At 35.6% G+C, this 20,454-nt stretch overlaps 1 protein-coding gene across 1 annotated transcript in view; it reads right to left on the reverse strand.

Moving 5' to 3' along the window:
- The window catches only part of ELAPOR2 (endosome-lysosome associated apoptosis and autophagy regulator family member 2), a 50,682-nt gene that overhangs the window by 15,463 nt on the left and 14,765 nt on the right, over nucleotides 1-20,454 (reverse strand). Inside the window, exons 2-10 of the mRNA XM_072401748.1 lie at nucleotides 15,465-15,585; nucleotides 6,616-6,811; nucleotides 5,665-5,812; nucleotides 4,417-4,503; nucleotides 2,666-2,771; nucleotides 1,943-2,095; nucleotides 1,321-1,409; nucleotides 567-747; nucleotides 41-169 (exon numbers count right to left, since the gene is read on the reverse strand). Coding sequence (XP_072257849.1) covers nucleotides 41-169; nucleotides 567-747; nucleotides 1,321-1,409; nucleotides 1,943-2,095; nucleotides 2,666-2,771; nucleotides 4,417-4,503; nucleotides 5,665-5,812; nucleotides 6,616-6,811; nucleotides 15,465-15,585 — 1,210 coding nt within the window. The remainder of the gene's footprint in view (nucleotides 1-40; nucleotides 170-566; nucleotides 748-1,320; nucleotides 1,410-1,942; nucleotides 2,096-2,665; nucleotides 2,772-4,416; nucleotides 4,504-5,664; nucleotides 5,813-6,615; nucleotides 6,812-15,464; nucleotides 15,586-20,454) is intronic.

A 20,454-nucleotide genomic window follows, 5' to 3' on the forward strand; every position in this document is an offset into this window, starting at 1 on the left:
ATATGAATGCAACAATTGGTGGATATCAGCGGTGACTTACCATTCATTCCATCACACTTGGAATTTCCAACATTAAAGCAGGAGGTCTTCATATTAGTAGGGAGGATGTTCCACCACTTGTACTCAAAGCCTAGGACTGGCTCTGTACCAGCAGCACACTTCTTACACTCTAAAGGTAAAATTTATGGTTTAAGTTTGCTTCTAAGCTTTAAAAGTATTTTATTTGTATAATTATTTTTATTCATAAAAAATACAACAAATACAACAATAATGTCATGTCTTTACTAATCCTAAAAAAAAAAACGAAATTTGATTTTCTAGTATTACAGAAGATGTGGGGGCTCTCTGTTCTACACCTTACACCATTGTAGTAAAGAGGAGAGGCAGGAATCTTGCTTAATTCTAGCTTAAAATTATATTTTAGCAACCCTTCACTACAACGTCAGGTTTGATTAGTTCTGCAAGCTGACATTATGGGTCCTAATGACCAGGAAGCAAAGTAAATTCAGGTAGGGGAGGATGTGTTACTCCAAGGATCAAAAACACATCTCCAATGACTGTCTTACCTTGCATTCCATCTGAGTAGGTCCCAAAAGGACAAGGAGAACACGGAGATGTTCCATTAGAGTAAAATCCTGGATTACACGGTGGACAGGCCTCTTTTTTTCCAGATGCTAGAAGCTGGATTGCATTAGGCAGGTCCTCTCTGCAAATTTTTGGTTCTATCCACTTATACATGATTTGTGTCTAATCAAAAGTATGAAACAAACAACAAAATTATTATTGTTATCTGTAATGCTTAGTTATTTACAATGTACAAATCATTAAATAAACAGCACTGTGTTCATTGTCAGTTCTGATAACACAGCAGCTAACAAATATTATCCAAATGAAAAAAATATTCCTCAAATTCCACTAAATATTTTTAGTTCACAGATCAAGATCAGTTACAATTCAATTAAAACATATGTAATCTTAATTGCTTGGATATATTCTTATAAATGTATTTTGGATAACTTTGCCAGGTTTTATTTTTTTATTTTCAGATTGTATACAATGCTATGGCCCTCCAAGGCTGGAGAGAATACACTTTCATCAGTGAAGCTGGGTAACTCAGCAAACCTGGAATGGATTTCCTAAAAGTCATTAGCTGTTTGCTAGCAAATGTTTTTAAACCTGGACCACATCCATTTCAGGTTTTCTGTATCACCCAGCTTCACTGCTGAAAATGTATTCTCTCCAGCCTTGGAGAACTTTAATAAATTAGGGCCTCTGTGTCTGTCCATAGTCAGCATTCATAAGGTTAGCATTTTATCTTACCTTTCCCTCACTGTCACAGGGTGTGTGAATCTGGAATAAATCTTTGTTTGAGCAAGGAGGACGATCTATACACTTGCTGGATCCTTCATCTAAAGAAGAAGCATGCACAAAGACAGCTTTGAATAATATGTTTATTAGATGTTCCAATAGTGTAAGCCAATTGTAATGCATATAAAATATTACACTTTTAAGTTTTAATTCTTGGTGAGATAATCTATTAAATACTACATTTCTCCACTGCCAACAATTGCACTGATGTACTTCTCACTAACTGCCATAACTTAACCATACTTTTATCTGACCACCATCGCACCAACACACTTTAATTGTCCATTGACTGCCACCCCATGCTCATACATCTCCAGCAACTCAAGCATTTCTTAAATAATAGCCAGTGCAGCAGTGCATTTCCCCATTTACTGCCACTGCACCAGTGTATTTCTTCACTGATTACCACTTTACCCATCCTTATATCTACTGGCCAGAACTGTACACCATTGTGGCAGAAACATGCCTTTTCAAGACAGATATGAAACTAAAAAAGCAATACATTGATATAAACACCACTGACTGTTGTTTCCTTGAATTTATATTTCCAATGTCTACAATATGACATTATTACCTGAATATTGTGTATCTGGATTGCACTTAACACACTCCTTAGCTCCTTTGTCAGAAAATGTGTTCCTGGGACACAGATTGCAGAAGGAGGATCCAGGTTTATCACTATAGGTGCCGGGTTTACAGGGAAAGCATTCTGATGTGTAGGCAACACCTGTAAGGATTATTAGAGCTGAATTTAGTAACATCAATGGAAAATACACAACAAGCAATCAGGTTCACCTAAAGCTGTTCATTTCATGAAGACTTGGGGCTACATACCCCATGATGTTCAACAGATAGATGTACTTAAGGAAGACTGCTTTTAAGGAAGTTTGGCTCTAATGTCAATGGCTGGTGCTAGTTTACCTTATTAAACGGTCTCTTTACACAATAAATGGAACACATGCACACAGCTACATACAAAGAAATCATATACCAATAAAAACTTCACAACAGCATCATGATCAAAATCTCTTTGTGTCATTTTCAAAAGGATTTATTTATTGTAAGGCCCTAGGACTAAACTGTTCTTCGCATTGTGACTATCATGCTGTTGTGACATTTGTCCTTGAATTCTTCATACTTGGATGTTCATGCACCATCTGCTGATTGTGTATGGAGACATTTTAGATGTATTTATAAATAAGTATAAATACATTAGCACTGTATTGTAGGACACTTTACAAAGCAGAATGTTTTATCATTTGAGTATGTATATACAGACTTTTGAGATCTCTTTTACCTTCTATTGTAATGTTCTTTATCAACACCGGCTTTACCACTTTTGACCCCAGAAGAATGCCTGTAGTTCTCCAATAGAGAATGTTTGTTCCAGATTTTAGAGGTACCTGAAATAAGAAAAAAATAATTCCCAAAGTTAGTTCTTTCCCCAAGAATCCCAAAAATGTTCACAGTTGTGCCCTATGTGATTTATTGCCCTTCACACAGTGAAGAGACCAATTAATTTTTCAGAATAGAATTTCCCCTATAAATCTATGCATTATTTTTGAGTGCTTGTAATGCCTAGTAATGGGCTTTTACAATATCAGCATTTTGGAAGTGGTCACATCTCCAAAACTCCCAATTATATGTTTTCTGGAGGGACTGTCTGTCTTTTGTAACCAAATACCACTGTCTCACATACCTACATATCCTATACACCAGTTCTGGTGTAGAGATCCGTATGTATAAATATACTATAGAAGTGCCAAAGATGTTTGCATTGCATTTAATTTTTCATCCATCCTTTAGAGTATTGCCTTTATTATCCAGAAACACCTAGATATATTTATATATAATTTAAATACATAATAAATATAAAAAAGTAAAAAAAAAAAATCTAATATTTATGGCTGTTGTCCTCTGATGGAATGTTACAGGGTATATGCATTGCCTTAATATTCTGTTTCCCTTTTTCCCATCTTAGAGGGTCCATGCATCTACATATACTGAATTGTTCATGACCAGCCTAAATCACATTCAAAGCATTATTTTTTACAAAGAAATCTGATAAAAGTAGATCAAAGATAAATCGGGCATTAGCAGTCCACACAAAAATAGGTCACAAACATGTTTTTAAATGCTCCAAAAATTTACATTATGAAAGGTTTTGAATAATATGGAATTACCTACTTACATATGATCTCTAACTACATCATCAATGCTTTTTTGCATTTAGGATTTTTAATGAATGTGCATTGCTATGTTGTTGCTTTATTTGCCCATGTTTGTTTTTTAAGCATGTCCTAAATGGTGACAGGTAGGCTTCAGAAGTAAAACTTGAGATACAAGAACCTATGTTGTAATTAAGTATCTGTATAAAGGGGACTAAAGGAAGAATATTGGATATTTTTTCTAACTGTATGTATATAAATACGTTTTAGTTTAGAAAAAATTATGTAGGGGTTAAAACTGTTGGCAGTTAATTTTGCTGTCCTGTTGTGGAGTTTTCTTTCACCTACTGTTTTAGTGGCAACTGTAAAATTTACATTTATCAATACTATCTTTTTTTGTGAGAAATGCTACCAGGACAGAGAGGATAAATACGCTATAGCAATTTAGTCAGGCTGTTACATAAGAAAAACCTACCCTTTTACCCTTTCCAAAACCAAAAAAACATGGCGGTCATTGCTGAACTCATAACTAGCAGTGGTATTGACCTTCTTATTTTAAAGTCAGTGATCTAAGATGTACTTCTGACCATCTTAGATCACTGACTTTAAAATAAGAAGGTCAATACCACAGCTAGTTATGAGTTCAGCAATATTAGTTTAAAGCTTGTTCGTTGGGCTGTGCAGGAATTCACATTGTTGTACAAATGTAGTCATTGTAGTTGTGTATAAAAACCCTTGAAAATGAAACGTTTGTTTATTTTACTTACCAAATTTAACTAGGGACCTAAATATTCTGCAAATGCAGTAATGAACATTTCACATAAAATATGAGATATATATAAGCAGTTGGAATTTAAAGAATGCTGAAAAAAAATCGTACCGAATGATGCATCCATTCACCGTTATCAGACAGCTTCACCCACTTATCAGAGGAAGAACTTGTTTCCTGGCACTGGTCATTCTGAATCTAAAAAGCATAAACAACCGCAAGTCAATAAAAGATAAAAGTCCAAGAAAAAGTGTACCTATAGATATTGCATGGTTATCCCATACACTACCAACTGTATGTAGGCAAGGGGTTTCCTCCCACATCCCAAAAACATATTGGTAGATTAACTGTCTCCTTTAACAGTTGGCCTTGGACTATGGTAGCAAAATGAGTCTATGTTAGGAACATTAGATTATGAGTTCCTCTAGGAGGTAATTAGTGATATGTCTATGGACACTATAAAAAATGAGCAAGAGCTATATTATTTATAAAATTATACATGAACATGTTTGGGTGAACATCATGTTAGATGTTAAACACTGCAGCAGACATTTATAGCTAATCAATATTACAGGAAAAGACTAATAATTGATTTTGATACTTCAGCCAATAGCTGATTTATTCCTACATGGAAAAAGGTAGCTGGAGGATGAATACAGTAGACCTTGACCTAAAATTGTCTGTATGAATGCTTTGATGCTACTTACTGAAAAAAAAAAAAATACAAAGCTCAAACAACAAATGTAACCATTCCTGCTCATTGCTTGTAAACTCTCTACTTATTGCCTTAATTAGGCACATATATATGTCCAAAGCAAATAAAATGCAAATAATATTCTGTATTAGATTACAGTACGTTGGAAAATGTTTATTTTAATCAATCTGGTAAATATATGTTAGATGGAATGTCATATTCCCTGTTTTATAAATCGATCCCCTTGTATTCTGTCTTTTCTGTGTCTTTTCTGTTATCAGTAAGGCCTATTCTCAGTTCTCTCTATACAAAACATGCCTTCCTATAGTATGGGAATTATGGGCCTGATTTATTAAAGTTCTCCAAGGCTGGAAAGGATACACTTCCATTAGTACCTGGAGGATGAAAAATACAGTGGACCTTGACCCTAAAATGTATAGATGCTTTGATGCTACTTACTGAAAACAAATTACAGAGCTCAAACAACAAATGTAACCATTCTTGTTCATTGTTCATAAACTCTTTGCTAATTGCCCTAATTAGCCATATTTATATAAACATGCAATACTATATATCCAAAGTGATAAGAAACAGGGGAGATGATGTATACATGTGGTCAGAAATAAACAATATACTAAACACATTAAATAAAAAACAAATCTTACAAAGAATTCAAAAAAGATATTGTTGTCAAGGTACTGATAATCAAATGACACTGATCCGGCTTTCTTCAGATGCACAGCATAGATGAGGGAAACGGTACAGTCATCCCGATTGGATTCTATGTAGTTTCCTTTAGGAATCCATGATGAGCTGAGAAGACATGATAATAAAATTATAAATTTTATTTTATTTTCATGGTAAGGCAATGGTACAAATTAAAATTGCAAGTCTATACTTATTCACAAATTGTGAAGTTATTGCTTTAATGGCACATACATCCCAAAATGGAGAAAGATTCCACAAATCATCTAGAGGTACCCACAAGAATTAGGCAGGTAATGCTTTCAATCATTCAGCTCCATGACCATCCTTCACAAACAATCTTTGTACAGACATAAAAGTTGACATCAGGTTCAAGGGGAACACTACTGATGATGGCCTGTGGCAAAGTAATAATTATCATGATCGAATCTGCCCATGGACATTAGGCATTGGATGTGTTTATACCTTCCCTAATGACTATAGGCACCTCAGGCCACACAATGACATGAGATAATTATTGATCAATGGTAATCTGATTTTGGTTGTGGACAGCATGGTAACATTTACAAATAAAAGTCTTCTGCCTGTCCTCTCAGGTCTATAGACAGATTTAAATAACTGTTCTCAGCTTTCAGGGTCTAGGAGGCCATATGTGATCATTTGATTTTAGCTGAGCAGAAAATAATTCTAGTTGAAATATGAAGGTGATGACTTGGTTTATCAGAAAATGGATGAGAGGAGTGAGTCACCATTCAGAGAAACAAACAGCTGACTACATATTCCAGAAATGTAGAGCAATAAATAAGCACAGCAGTCTGAATGCTCAAAATTACGGCAGTGTGCTTCCACTGTGTGCTAAGCACAGCAAATTTTTGATTAAAATGCCCTTTTTTAATAAGGTAAACACATACTTATCACAGCTGTCAGGTTTGCTTCCAGAGAAGTCAGCAGTCGTCTCCATAAATGTAGCCACATTGGAAAATCCTGATGGCATCTCATCCCATTCATCAAATTTAATTCCAGTTCCAAGGGAGTATTTTCCTGCGGCACATTCAGTGCATGCCTGAGTCTTAATGTCCAAGAATTGCCCCGAATCACATGAAAATGCTGCAATACAAAAATACCATAAATAGCTGGTCAATGATGAGTTATGATCAAAAACAAGAAACATTTAAATGTCCTAGATTGTAAGCTCTTCTGGGCAGGGTTCCCTCCTCCTCCTGTGTCACCGTCTGTATCTGTCTGTCATTTGCAACCCTGTTTAATATACAGCGCTGCATAATATGTAAGGGCTATATAAATACTGTTTAATATTATTATTATTATTATTAATAATAATAATAATAATAAATGTAACCTAGCTTGAAGGATCATCATCATCAAGCCAGAAGCGTTGTTTAGTCTTCCCAATCAGGATTTGATGCCATAGCAGGAACATTCAACTTGGATGTAACAGAGTGCTAAATAGGTAGGATAAGTCTAAAGGAAATAAAATGCAATTAATATTCTGTATTAGATTACAGTATATTGCAAAATGTTCATTTTAATTTATCTGGAAAATATATGTTAGAGAGAATATCATATTCCCTGTTTTATAAAGACATCCCTTTATGTTCTCTGTCTTTTCTGCATTGATCAGTTAAGCCTATTCCCAGTTCTCTCTATGGACTACAGAACATGCCTTCCTATGTTATGGAAACAATGAGAGAAGGAGGATTTCTGTGGTCCTAGAATGCTTTCTGGTATAGAGTGACAATGCTGCATTTCCCTGGATACAGTACACTTCAATGTGTACACTTAGTGAATGTTGTCACACTAGTACGGAAGTGTTTTAATGGCAGAATTAAAATAAATTAAAAAAAAAAAGCCTACTGGAAAATAAAACAAATGCAGCCTCTACATCTACAGACTGCTAATCTGTAATATGTTAACTTTTAATTCTTGGGTTAGATATTCCTCATGGTTTCTCAGAAGACTGTTAGCATTTTAATTGGACTTACAATGTGAGAATAAAACTGCAACTGAGTGTCTCTGTCATAAAACGGACTATTTAAAAAGCTAACTTTGAAAAAGCCTCTGTGAATCCTTCGTAGATGTGTATTATATTTTGCATGTGTATGTTTGTCAAGCACAGAGGGTCATGAACTAGCAGGTATATGAAAGTCCATGTATAGGGCTTGGAATAGCGATTTGAATGTTAAATACCATAAACTGCCATTTTCTTTCTGTGACAGCCTTGCATACTGTACCTTAATTCTCCACATGCTAGTAATCTGGGAACACTATTTTTATTCTAATTTTTAAGTAACGTTTATGCATACAGTTGTAAGCCTTTCAGAACAGAAGCTAAAATGGAGCATTATGTGGCTGTTCAATGTTCATGTCAAAACCACACTGAATTAGTACAATGCATCACAATATGAATAGGCATCTACACACATATATGAAGGCCTACTATATCCATTATTCCTGTTCTTGCTTTTTCAAATCAGTCCTAGTATGTCTGTATGTCTCATGTACGATAAAGCATATAAATCATACTTAGTGTGCTTGGCAAAATGAAATACTAATAATGTTACATGCTCATAATAAAGCTTTGACAACATTTAGGTTCTTCATGTTTCTAGCTAGCTGCAAGTTTTCAGTTTCTAAAAAAATGACAACAGCAATAAGGCTGGCACACTTCCTTTCATCCGGTTTTTATGCATGAACACATTTTTTACAATGCTATAAACTAAAATGTACAAGGGAGGGACAAAGCAAAGTCCAGTATGGTAATCGGTTCCAAGATGTTATCTTGAGGTGAATTCCTTTAGACCAGAAATTGTGTAAATGTAAATGTATGTATGTTCTTTAGAACTTTTATACATACTCAGCTTCCTGTGAATGACAGGGGCTTTGTTTGCCTGGAACTGTGCCTACAGAATACAAAGTAATCATGTTGTTGCCAGAACAAATCTTACATGATAAATGAAGGCAAGTATGTGTATACCAAACTGAATTTATATTTTTAATATTTTTTGATATACTACTGCAAGGCCACAAACGTATATATATTTCTAACAAGTATCCAAGGCTACCATCCATGTGTAGCTTTACTCTCTGAATCAGTGTTTCCCAAGCAGGGTTCCTCCGGTGGGTACTAGCAATGTGTGCCTATCAGTCAGTTTAATTGATACCAGTGATGTTTTTGGCTGTCTATAAAGGTGGAGTTTCCCCCCTGGCCAGCAATGTTAGAGGGATTCTTCCTTTGGACCACCACACATGTACTGTGAGCTGTGGATATAGTAATTATAGTAGGGGTTTCCTTAAAAAAAGGTTGAGAAACACTGATCTAAAGAGATACTGAGCTTGCACATGCTCTCATCCTAAACTATTATTTTTTTATTATTGCACAGTATTTATATAGCCCCATCATATTATGCAGTGCTGAACAAAGTGCATAGTAATATCACTAGCTGTCCCCCAAAGGGGCTCACAATCTACTGTTCCTACAATTAATACAGTCTAAGGTCAATTTTTGTGGGGTAGACAATTACCTGCATGTTTTTGGGGATGTGGGAGGAAGCTGGAGTACCCCACACAAACACAGGGAGAACCTGCAAACTCCATGCAGATAGGGTCCTGGTTGAGATTTGAACCTGGGACCTAGGGCTGGAAAGGCCAGAGCCAAAGGCCAAAGGCCAACTTTGCATCCCTAAACCTTCAAACAACATAAAATGTAAAGAATACAAATACATCAATGGAAAATATATTATTGAACTGCTTAAGTCTTAATTTAAATTCTTAGGCGCAATTTTGTATAACAGCCAATCAGAAATGACTGTGCAGATATCAGATCATTACATAATACAGTTTATAAATGGATGCGCTAAGTAGCTGCAGATAGGAATAAGCAGTTCTAATCCCATAATTAGTCCATTACTAACCCTTTTAAAATATTACTTCAGTTTAAAATTGTTACAAGTACCAGTTTTTACAGATCAGATAAAAATTCACTATCTAGTAATCATAGAATTAAACTAAATCTAGTAAAATGTTTCATGATAATTATATGCATTTCAAGATGGCTGATATAAATGACATCTGTTTATGAGATGGTGCTGGGATCAAGAGTAATCGCTGTGTCTGGAATGCAGAGAGAAAAATCCCTAAAGGAAGTGAATGAACATTATTTACTTACTTGGTGAAAAAAGCTTATCTCCAAGCAACCAGATAACAATTACTTTTCATCATTCTTGTGTAAATTATTCTAATTAAGCCTAAACAAATGTGTGATTAGTTGCAATGCCTGCATTTGTTAGGTAATAATGTCCTACAATACATGTGTTTATACTACTTGTTGCTTGTTGAAATTATTTTAATCACATGGATGAACTCAGGGCAATGGATAAAGATGATTTTGAAGCTTTTGTATATCACTAGACAATACAGCTAGACTTTTCCACATTTTTCAGCATCACTTTACAACAGAGTTTGTTTTATGTTTTTTTGCTATAGTTAGTTACAGGTTTATTTTATATCTGTGTTTCATGTTTGTTTGATAATGGTTTATTCTTTTATCCCCTCCCTTTCACACTTATCCCTGATATAATCCTTTAGCTATTTGTGATATATTATTGTTACTACTATTATTAATTTTTCTATTCCTGATTGTTTAAATTCTTTTTATTATTGCCCTTTTATTTTTTATACATTTTGTATTTACCTATATTATAAAGTATTTTTTATTTTATTTACATTTTGTAACTATTTTGTATTAGATTATTTATATAAACTTAATAAAGAAAGGTGACCATAGATAATGGATTGCAGCATGTATTAGATGTCATTGTATTGACAATAAACAAGATCATGTAGTAACATTATCATGTAATGTAAACAAAACAAAGTTGTTACCAGAAATATAACAATATGTTCACTCTAAACCCATCAAACTACCCAAATATTGATAATATTTATAATCCTATTGTACCCATTATACATTATGGTATTCTTTGTGAACCAGTTACCTATACACCGTTCCTAATATAGTGATCCCCCCATGTGCAAGGAACTATGTTCATTATGTTTTATACAAAAACTGGGCACCTCTGCATCTTTTCAGGGTTAAAATAGTTGTACCTTTGCCTATGAAAGTACCCAACCACTAACCAAGTGTAAAGTGTCTGGATATATCCCTATCAGCACAATAGGTGACCATCTAATGCCAGGCCTGCTTGGACAGAAGTAGTCCCCACCAGCTGACTATAAGGTTGTCTTATCCTAATAGCAGGTTTCTCATTCCCCTACAGATGTTGAATATATATTACTACACAACTATGCTGAAATACAAGTGCTGGGTAACTAATATCTCAATGAAGCAGTAATAATATGCTGTGCTACAATTGGAGTGATCCCTCCTGTGGCTTTCTGTGCTTGCCTTTCCTCTTCAGTGCAAGAAGCAGTCTACTTAGACATTTGAAGCTGCTTGACCATGCAAGGCCAACCAGTTTAGCAGAATACCTAGTGTCAACATGTGATTGATTATTCACCTTGATCACAGGCAACAGATTCCCCTATAGCCAGTTAAGTAGGCCCCAACAAAAAATAGTGAAATGAGCAAATAAATTACTTAACAGCATGACATGATGAATCTAATCCACTATTTCTGCAACCACAGATTCTGAGCAAGAATATAGATCGGGAGGTTTGATGTCACTTGCTGCATGCTTGCTCCGAGTCTGTAAACCAAAGTATTGTTGGCAGACAACAAACATTTTCAATTCAGCAGTTGCTGCCAATGTATTTCTTTGACAATATGGCTAGGGTTATACTGTACTCTATGCTGACAATTAAATCCTAATATAGCTAAGAGATTTAACCATTTGCTGGAAATGTGTAGCACACTGTAATTATTGTAATTCTAATGAGATAACTGAAAAATGGCTAATAAATTTCTATCTAACAAAGATATTTAATAACCCCTGTAGCTCTCAGCAAATTGCAAGCAAGCCTTGATCTGGAAGGGGAACCTATTCACAGGAACTGGGCTGCAGTCTTCACATAGATCCGAATGAGGACTGCAGTCTGGTCATTACTGACACAATGCAATGCAAAGGGAATCAAACACTGTGCTAAGCTCCTTTTTATAGTGGGCTATTCAGTATAACTGAATTGTATTTTTCGAGTATTAGGGAAGAGTCAGAATAAATCAGGAAAACATGCTGAGTGCAGACTTTTGTGCAGAAGTTCGTGTGTTTGAAGCTGTAAAATTTGCAGCTATTAGCAATTTAGCAAATTTCCATGGAAACTGAACTGAGAGGTCCTTGATCATTGATGAACAACATAATTCATAAAAATGAATAAAACAGGACTGTTATAAATTAGGCTAGGAACAATAGTCCAGTTCTGCATACAAAGAATCCGAGAGATTAAAGAGGATTAATGGCAACAGAATACATAACAGATGTCTGGATGTGGGCTCTCTGTTACTGGCACAACGGGATAATTAGAGATACATTAGGCTGGGGAAGATATGGTTGACTGGAACATAATAGTTAAAATATTTATCTATTCTGAAAAAAATAATTTAAGAACAATGGTAAATACATATGTTAGAATGACCATGACATCTAGAAGCAAATGATGTGTTAATAATAGGTTGCTCGATTGATTGGTTGTTTATATGAAAACACATTTGTTCATTAGAAATCTACCCTAAGCTACATACACACACAGATAATTGTTGCCTGAGATCAATGTTTTTTGCTTGTCTTGGGTGAAAATCTGGCATGTGCATAGCGCTCCTAAAATGTTATTCATCAATTCGCCATGCGGCCAGATGTTGACTTCTACTGTTTCAATTTCTTTATTAATTTTCATTTTAATCATACAAATAAACAAGCCAGCATAAAATGTGTCATTCAATATTCAATTTCCAACAAATCATAATTAAACAATATAATCTCTATACAACACAATTTTCAAGTTTGATTATATATGTCTATCCCAACCTTTAGTATTTCTCAGTTCTCGATCTCTATCTTTTATTAAGAATATTATCTCAATACACAGTATACTCCTAATAATTCATTTTTATATTATAAACCAGATGTTGACTTCTATAACGGTAAGAACAGTGGAATGCCGCTCACTGGTCCCCCCCCCCCCCCTCTCCATATAACAGAACAGAGCTGTGTGTACAGCACTCATTCATTCATCTGTTACTGGAAACAATAATGAAAGACCTTTTCCAACAATCCTCTGCTGTACACTTGACGTCTGTACAAGGCTTTAGTCCTGCCTGTTTTGTATCAGTATAGGTGAAACTAAGGCAACCCCTAAAGACACAACATTTTATGGCTTCCATGATGACTTTCAATATGCATTAATCCAAAACATTCAGCTTTCATGTTTTTTTCAGCTTTGAGCTGGCAGATCAATGTAAATGCATTCCTGTTAAAAGTCTTAGGGCTCTATTTTTAAAACAGGGAATCTGATATTCCCTGGTGAGAATCAATTACTGTTGTTGGAATACATGGACCTGGAAGATTCCCATGAGAGAATGTTTGAGGGAATGTCTAATTCTTTTCAATGTTTTTATTGATTTTCCTAACAATGAAGTATGAATGTTGCACACTTAAGGCTGGGTCTACACGGACCTTTTTAAAATACATGCAAACATTCCTATTGCAATTATATGTCTTTTGAAGCACTTTTATTAGCATTTTAAAGCTTGCCCTTAAAACACTGGAAAATGCCTATGCCGTGTTTTCCCACGTTTCTAACACGTTTACGTTTTAGGTGCTTAAAACTGTGGAAAAACGTCCCATTGAAGTCAATGGAAGCGTTTACCCACATTTTCCCACGTTTTGGGCGTTTTCCAGCTTTAACTCAGAGTTTTAATTTTTTAAACTTTGCAAGCAATGTTATAGATAACACTCATAAGCGTGCCTCAAGGAAACATCCTGGTGTAGATTGACCCATTGCAATGCATTAGAATTTCAAAGAAGGGCTTTAAAGGGCTGGGGAAAACGTCAGTGTAGACTAAGCCTTAAACAGTATTGAAAAAGCTGCTTGTAACATAGTCCTAAACTTCAAGTGTCACTTACTTGTATTATCAAGAGCAACAGAAGTCTTCCTGAGTCAATATATTTTCTACAGCTAATCATTTCTAGTAACCTTTTCTGGTAATTAAAGCTGTATTAAAGCTTTTATCCACAATTGCTATACCTGCATAAAAATAAGACAGTGCCGCCTGCCACCTCTCACAACTTTTACAATTGGAGGTCACCTCCATAGATTAGATGCTACCGAAGAATGCCCCCCAGGGATTCCATAGGCTTAGGCTGCCCATATGTATGTATTCCAGGGTTATTAGGTGTCCTCAGAGTTGTAATTTGCATCATTTACTACACCAATGATTTTTTTTTATGAAATAATATCTAGGGGGTTTTAAGTTTCAAACTTCAGACTAAGAATTTCTATGACTTTGGGATTGTTTTTTGGCAGCCAATAAGATAATGAGCATTAAACCCTGGGTGAACTTCAGGATTTTTTTTTACAAAACCATCCAAGAAGGGTAATGAATTACAGTAAATCATTGGTGCCCTGCTTCTTAGATAGGTCCTATCATCACAGTTACAGGTAACCTTCTGCTTCTATGACCTGAATCTTAGATACTTACTGCAGTATGGTACAAACAATGATTTATTCATGGTGTTTGATAAGCTGTGAACGGATTGCAATGCATTGTGGGGCATGCACAGCGCTGTTCTACAGAAAAACAGTGAATCTAATCATTTAAATAGACAGCTGCACTCTGTCAATTTTATCTTATGCAAGCTGCTATTGCTTATTAGAAAATTAATGCTACACTGCAGCGAACTTACATAATCAAGATAATGAAAAACAATGGCATCTATCATTTTCATATACCACCTAGAATCTGTACTGTCATGGTACATTTAACAATGATTGGTTTCTAGAATATCAGTAACCCATTTGAGGACAATTTTTTTAAGAAATGTAATCTGTGTTTACTACAACAATGCAAAGCATGTCAACATCATATCATTACTTGTTATTCTTACTTCTGTAATTAAGAATGAAAGTGCTGGAGGTAAATTGATAATTACATCTTCTCTGTTCAGTCATTACCCTCCAATGTCAGCCATTGTCCACCATACCTAACAACAGGGTCCTCCATGTCCTGACACAATCATTTGGTTTATATTCTGGGACTCACTGGGGGATCAGAGTGGAGGTGGAACGAACAGAAGAACCAGCAGTGTGACGTAAAAGCCCCTCAATAGTTGAATCAACCATTTTTACCTTTTCGCTCAGGTATGAATGATGGGTGTGGTTTATACTTAATATGGCCTATATATTTGCATATATATGAGTAGGATATTTTTTGGTAGCCTGAAAAAAAAGGCACTGAGGAATATATTTGTTTATGGCCATGATTGTTTTGTTCAACTGTTATGATGCCAAAAAACAACATATCATATCTATATAATAACAACGGTCATATCTTGGTCTTCTGCTTTGTGATAGTATGTACCAAAACATTTCATAAAGGGGGTGCAAAACAAGATTCTGACAGCTCTAAAGACAGGCTAAGATAAGGCCAATACATGATTACAGTTGGGTAAATTATAAAATACAATTTTACAGTTTTTTTAAGTTGAACAAAAATAATCTGTTAACAATTTAAATGGAACCTGAAACATTTTTGTATTCTGTAATTGCATTTTAGTGTTTTGGAGACACTTACTGCAGTCTTTTCCTTTAACTGGATCTGGCAGCCCAGCACAAGACTTCCCTTGGTTTGGTACAGCAACTCGCCATCTTGATCCAGTGCTGTCACATTCTGTATATTCATAGTGATAATCACCCTGGAAATACACAGAATTATTAATTACATGGAATGTAAGAGACACACTGTTAACTCAAAGCAAACATACCATTCAGTTAAAATTTTATATAAAAGTTATCATTTGGTCAAAGTTCAAACTTTTATTTCTTGCATTTTGTATCTGTTATCTTCATATAGTAATACATGCATTATTATCAATGTGATGCTGTCCATATATGTTATGGTAAGATATTAAATGGTTCTAATGAAATGAATGTATCTTTCAGAATTTAGCAGCAGTAAATAAGGGAAAATGAATGATTGGTCTTGATGGAAAATCAAATTAGATTTGGTATGCGTTGGAAAGAATGATTGCTCAGAATAATGAAATTTATATATGATCTGTCATTTATTGTATAACCAGCGTTAGACCTCCCATCTATATTGTTACATAGTAACTAAAATATGAAAAACCTAGAGAAAGAAACCGAAATCATGGAAAGATCTGTGATCATTTACAAAGCCCAGTGTGCCAGAGGACTAAGTCAGCCTTTCCCTTGAGTTAACTTAAAGCAGTCAGAACACTAAAAGATGAGTTACTGGCTTGGATTCTGAATTCTTCAAAATGGTTCTTCTCCTTATGAATAATAAAGAAGTGCAGGATCACACAACTACAGCCCAGCTTTACACAAAATCTTTTTCTGCTTTCGACTATTGTCTGGTTTATCCTCAATTGAAAGATTTCTTTTCACTACTGTGACATCAGAACAATAAATAAGAGAAAGGGGCTGGAGATGTGGAGAAACTTTATTTTTTACATTTATGACATTTTACATTTTATTTGAATTATCTTTCTCCAACAGTTTCATTTCTATATGCCCATTAAAAATGTGTGTGAGGTAAGCAGTGCATTTATGTATAGTGTTTCATTACATGCAATATAATACTATGAGTACACTGTAGAAAAGTCTGATGTAACCCATCAATACATTAACTTGATACTATAGTAGATTATGGGGACATTTTAAATTCCCTTGCCATGCTATGAGATACAGCCAAACATACTGAATTGCATACTGGAATTAGGAAAATATTGGAGTCATATGTGACCAGATTGTGACTTTTTAATGTATGTATATTACTTTATTGACAGCTTTGTATTACAATGTATCTTCCTAGATTCAAGGAACTGTTGTTCACTATGGGCCATCACAGACATTTATCAGCACAGTCAAGTTGTGTTCAGCAGTTAGATGATAGTTTCTATCAGAGATACAGCCTTCTTCAGTTTACAAATTGAAATGAGTTAATATACATATCAACAATGCATGGTTTAAAATGAGGTGGGGGCAATGGAACAAAAGTAATGTACACATAGAAACAGTTCTGGATGCACAATTAATCTAAAGGGCAAAAATTCATAATCTGCATGGATCCACCTATTATCCTAAAAAGAGTAAACTCTAGTTTAAGCTTTAGAATGTTATCATGAAAAGCTGTACTTATAGGGACTATGCAATGTTCAATATATGGATATATACTGGACATTAAACAAATTGAAATGTCTGGACAGAACAAGACTGTTGCTGCTTTGTTGTTAAATGACCTAATTGAGTCTTAGATTTATGACCAGCTTCACAAATCTGAGATCTAAACAAGATTACAGTACAACTACCAAGATCCTGACCCTGGGAGGTTTTGCTCTGGTGAAACAATCAGTGGTTTCCTCTCTGTTCCGTTGGTAGTACTATCATGATGTGTTCAGCAGCTAGAAAATGTTTACATGCTCACAAGTTTATTATAATGTACAAAGGACAGTATGTGTGTGTGTGGTAGGTGTTATTATTAAGAGATTATGTGCAACTTTGGTTTAGATTCAGCAAAAATGACATGTGTTGGTACCCATGCCAAACAAAGAATGTAACTTCTAGTAGATCTATATTGAGGTGGTCCGTTACACAAACACTGCATCCTATTAGTTCCCTCTACACTGCAAATGTAGATCAAAAATTAAACAGCCATACTAAAATTCACTTTATCAATATAACTGTAGCCAGTAGTCTGTTACATACAACATTAAATGTTATAACCAGTCAGTCTCAGCAATATATGCACATTTCTATGTGTGTTATTCCTCTAAAATAATGTGAATACAGAACAAGACCTGGTAAGCCATAAATTCTGTGTTCCTCTATCTTCCAGTTGGAGCTGACAACAAGAAGTGTCAGCCTTGGAAACCCACCCTGATATCCTCTTCAGAATTAGAGAAAATATCATCCTCTGCTCATTTCCATTGTCATTCTTGGGGAGACAGGGCCACTAGGGGGCACTACGGCTTGCACAGAAGTGGTGTGAGCCCTGAGAAGGGCCAAGGCGCAGAGTCTAAAAGGCAACCAGGTCTTCTCCAGAGCCTCTAGTGGCGAGGATGTTGCGCTGCTGGTTACCGCCAGGTTGCGGTCCTTGGGCACACCAGGGTGGGCAGGAGGATATACGGTACCAAATCCCAAGTCTAAAGAATTGTCAAGGAAGGCAGAAAGCAAGAAAGGTCAGGTCACAAGCCAGGGGTCAAATACCAGGGATCTAGGAAATAGACACCGGTGACACATGGGTCACTGCAGACACAGGGAACACAGGAAACACTGGAAGCAACAGGAGGCACAGGTGACACAGGGATAACCATAGACACAGAGGAACACTGGAACAGCACAAGGGAATTGGTTGGGAAACAACAGACTGGTCAACAAGGAGTTAACACAGGAGCTGGATAGAGGAAACACTGAATTAACCAACAAGTTAAACTGCTCAGCAGAGCTAGGGGGCTCGGCACTAGTGGAGATACATTGCACGAACACTGAGTGGTCTGTCTGAGCTAGTTAAAAAGTCAGGGATGATTAAAAGCCTATTTCCTGATTGGTCCGCAGGGTGGGGAAATCTGCCCGCATGTGCAGGAGAGAGAGGCTTGCTCTTTAGTGAGGTAGAGGTAAGTGTGACATCCATAACAAAGTTCTGTCCTCAAGTAGAGAATAACTCAGGCAAGATTGACAACTTCATGGAATTCCATTTTTTTCCATACATATAACATAATATTGCTAATTTATTTTTGGTTGATAACAACATAACAGATTAAAAGGCTTAGGCTAGGCATACATTCTAGATGATTTTTGCCCAAGAAGAATGATTGTGATCCTCTGCTAGTGGATCAATGAACCAATGAGCAGAGACAATTGCTGTACTCTCGAATGTGAGAGGAAGATGCAGCAGGTTGCCCCTCGCACATCCTGTCCCCTAAATGGTGCTGTGTGCATGGCGGTCGTTCTTACTATTGTCACTAAAAATAATCAGGAAAAATCATTTCTAGCAACATCAACCTAACATTTGTACATAGACTAGGGTGGCACTGTCAAGAAGAGAGAGACACAAGGTTGTAGCACTGAAATTACCCTATCACCCCATTCAAACTGAACTGTTTAATATGCCATACTACCTAATAAAATAAAGATGTTTCAGGAGAAGGTTCCTGATATAATTACCAAAGTATGGCAAAAATTACTTACTGTTCCTATGTTCCAATATTAGTAACAGATAAACAGTAATTGCAAATGAAATCAAATGAAATAAATAATTTCTAATTTCAACTGCCTTACGTAGAAATAAGGAAATCAAACAACCAGCTACTATGTAAAATGATTAAATGTCTTCTGCTGTATCTCATCTAGGACTAGGAGACATAAAAAGTTAATTCATGACAAAGAGATAACAATTTGCTATTTATGTAACTGTCCATGCCTGCTAAAAGGAAGATACTTATAAAACTGCTTCAAAGCCTTTTGTTTTATGTAAGCTGTTATAGAGTCAAGGGAGCTTAAAAATGACAGATGGCAGAAAGCTTCTATGGGAGTAGTAAAAATGCCATACAGCCACAGATCTCTGTTCATGATTAACCACATTTTTTACAAAATCAATACCTAGCAAAGCTGTTTAGTCGCATTTAATATGATTCACCTGGATCAGCCTCTCTCAACCTTTTTAACATGTGGGAACCCCTTGAAATAACTTTCATGTCTTAGAGAACCCGTGCTATAATTACTATACCCACAGCTCATGGTACATTAGCATCGTGGTCAATAGGAGTATTCCTATTACATTGCTGGCCAGTGGGAAGAATGTCTCCCTTACAGATAGCCAAAAAGATCATTTGTGATAACTGACCTGAGGGGTACAAACTGCTCATTGCTCCTATCAGCTATCAACAGTGCACAGTTTGCAACACATAACTAGAGACTGGGGTGATGGATAAAAAGTAATATACACCTTTACCAGTTTTGGATGCATAGTCTATTAGACAAAAATATAATCTGTATGTCTCCACTGATATCCTAACAAGACTCAGGTGTACTTTGCAAACATCAGAAAAAGGAAGCTACTGGATAATGCATTAATGTAAATGTAAGACAAAATCCAGAACTTCCCAGCATGGAGGCTAAAACTAATATTAATTTCTAATAGTGCTGTACTCCTAATCTGTTCAGTTAAGGATGTAAAAGATAGGAGTGAAAGTACTAAATGTCAAACCATTCCAATAATATGGAAAAACAGAGAGTTCACTCTGTGCAGTAAGGCAGGAAATTGGTGTCATTGTTGGGAAAGAGATGGGAATACCAGTGCTGGATGTAAGCAGACAGTTGAAGAGGAGAAGCTTTCTGCACTTATCTAATCACAAAGTCCAACTCCTACCATACATTTTTTTCACATTTGGATTGGGGGAACCTTTTGCTAGATTTGCATTTAACATAATGAAAAAAAGATTTACAGAAGATGTAACCTTTCCAGTCTTATTTAAACAAAAAAGTTTTATTAAACAATACATTGACATTTAGAGTGGCAGTAAAAAACTTTTTTGGGAAATTGG

Source organism: Pyxicephalus adspersus, chromosome 2 (assembly GCF_032062135.1).
Source record: "Pyxicephalus adspersus chromosome 2, UCB_Pads_2.0, whole genome shotgun sequence".
Taxonomy (NCBI): Eukaryota; Metazoa; Chordata; class Amphibia; order Anura; family Pyxicephalidae; genus Pyxicephalus; species Pyxicephalus adspersus.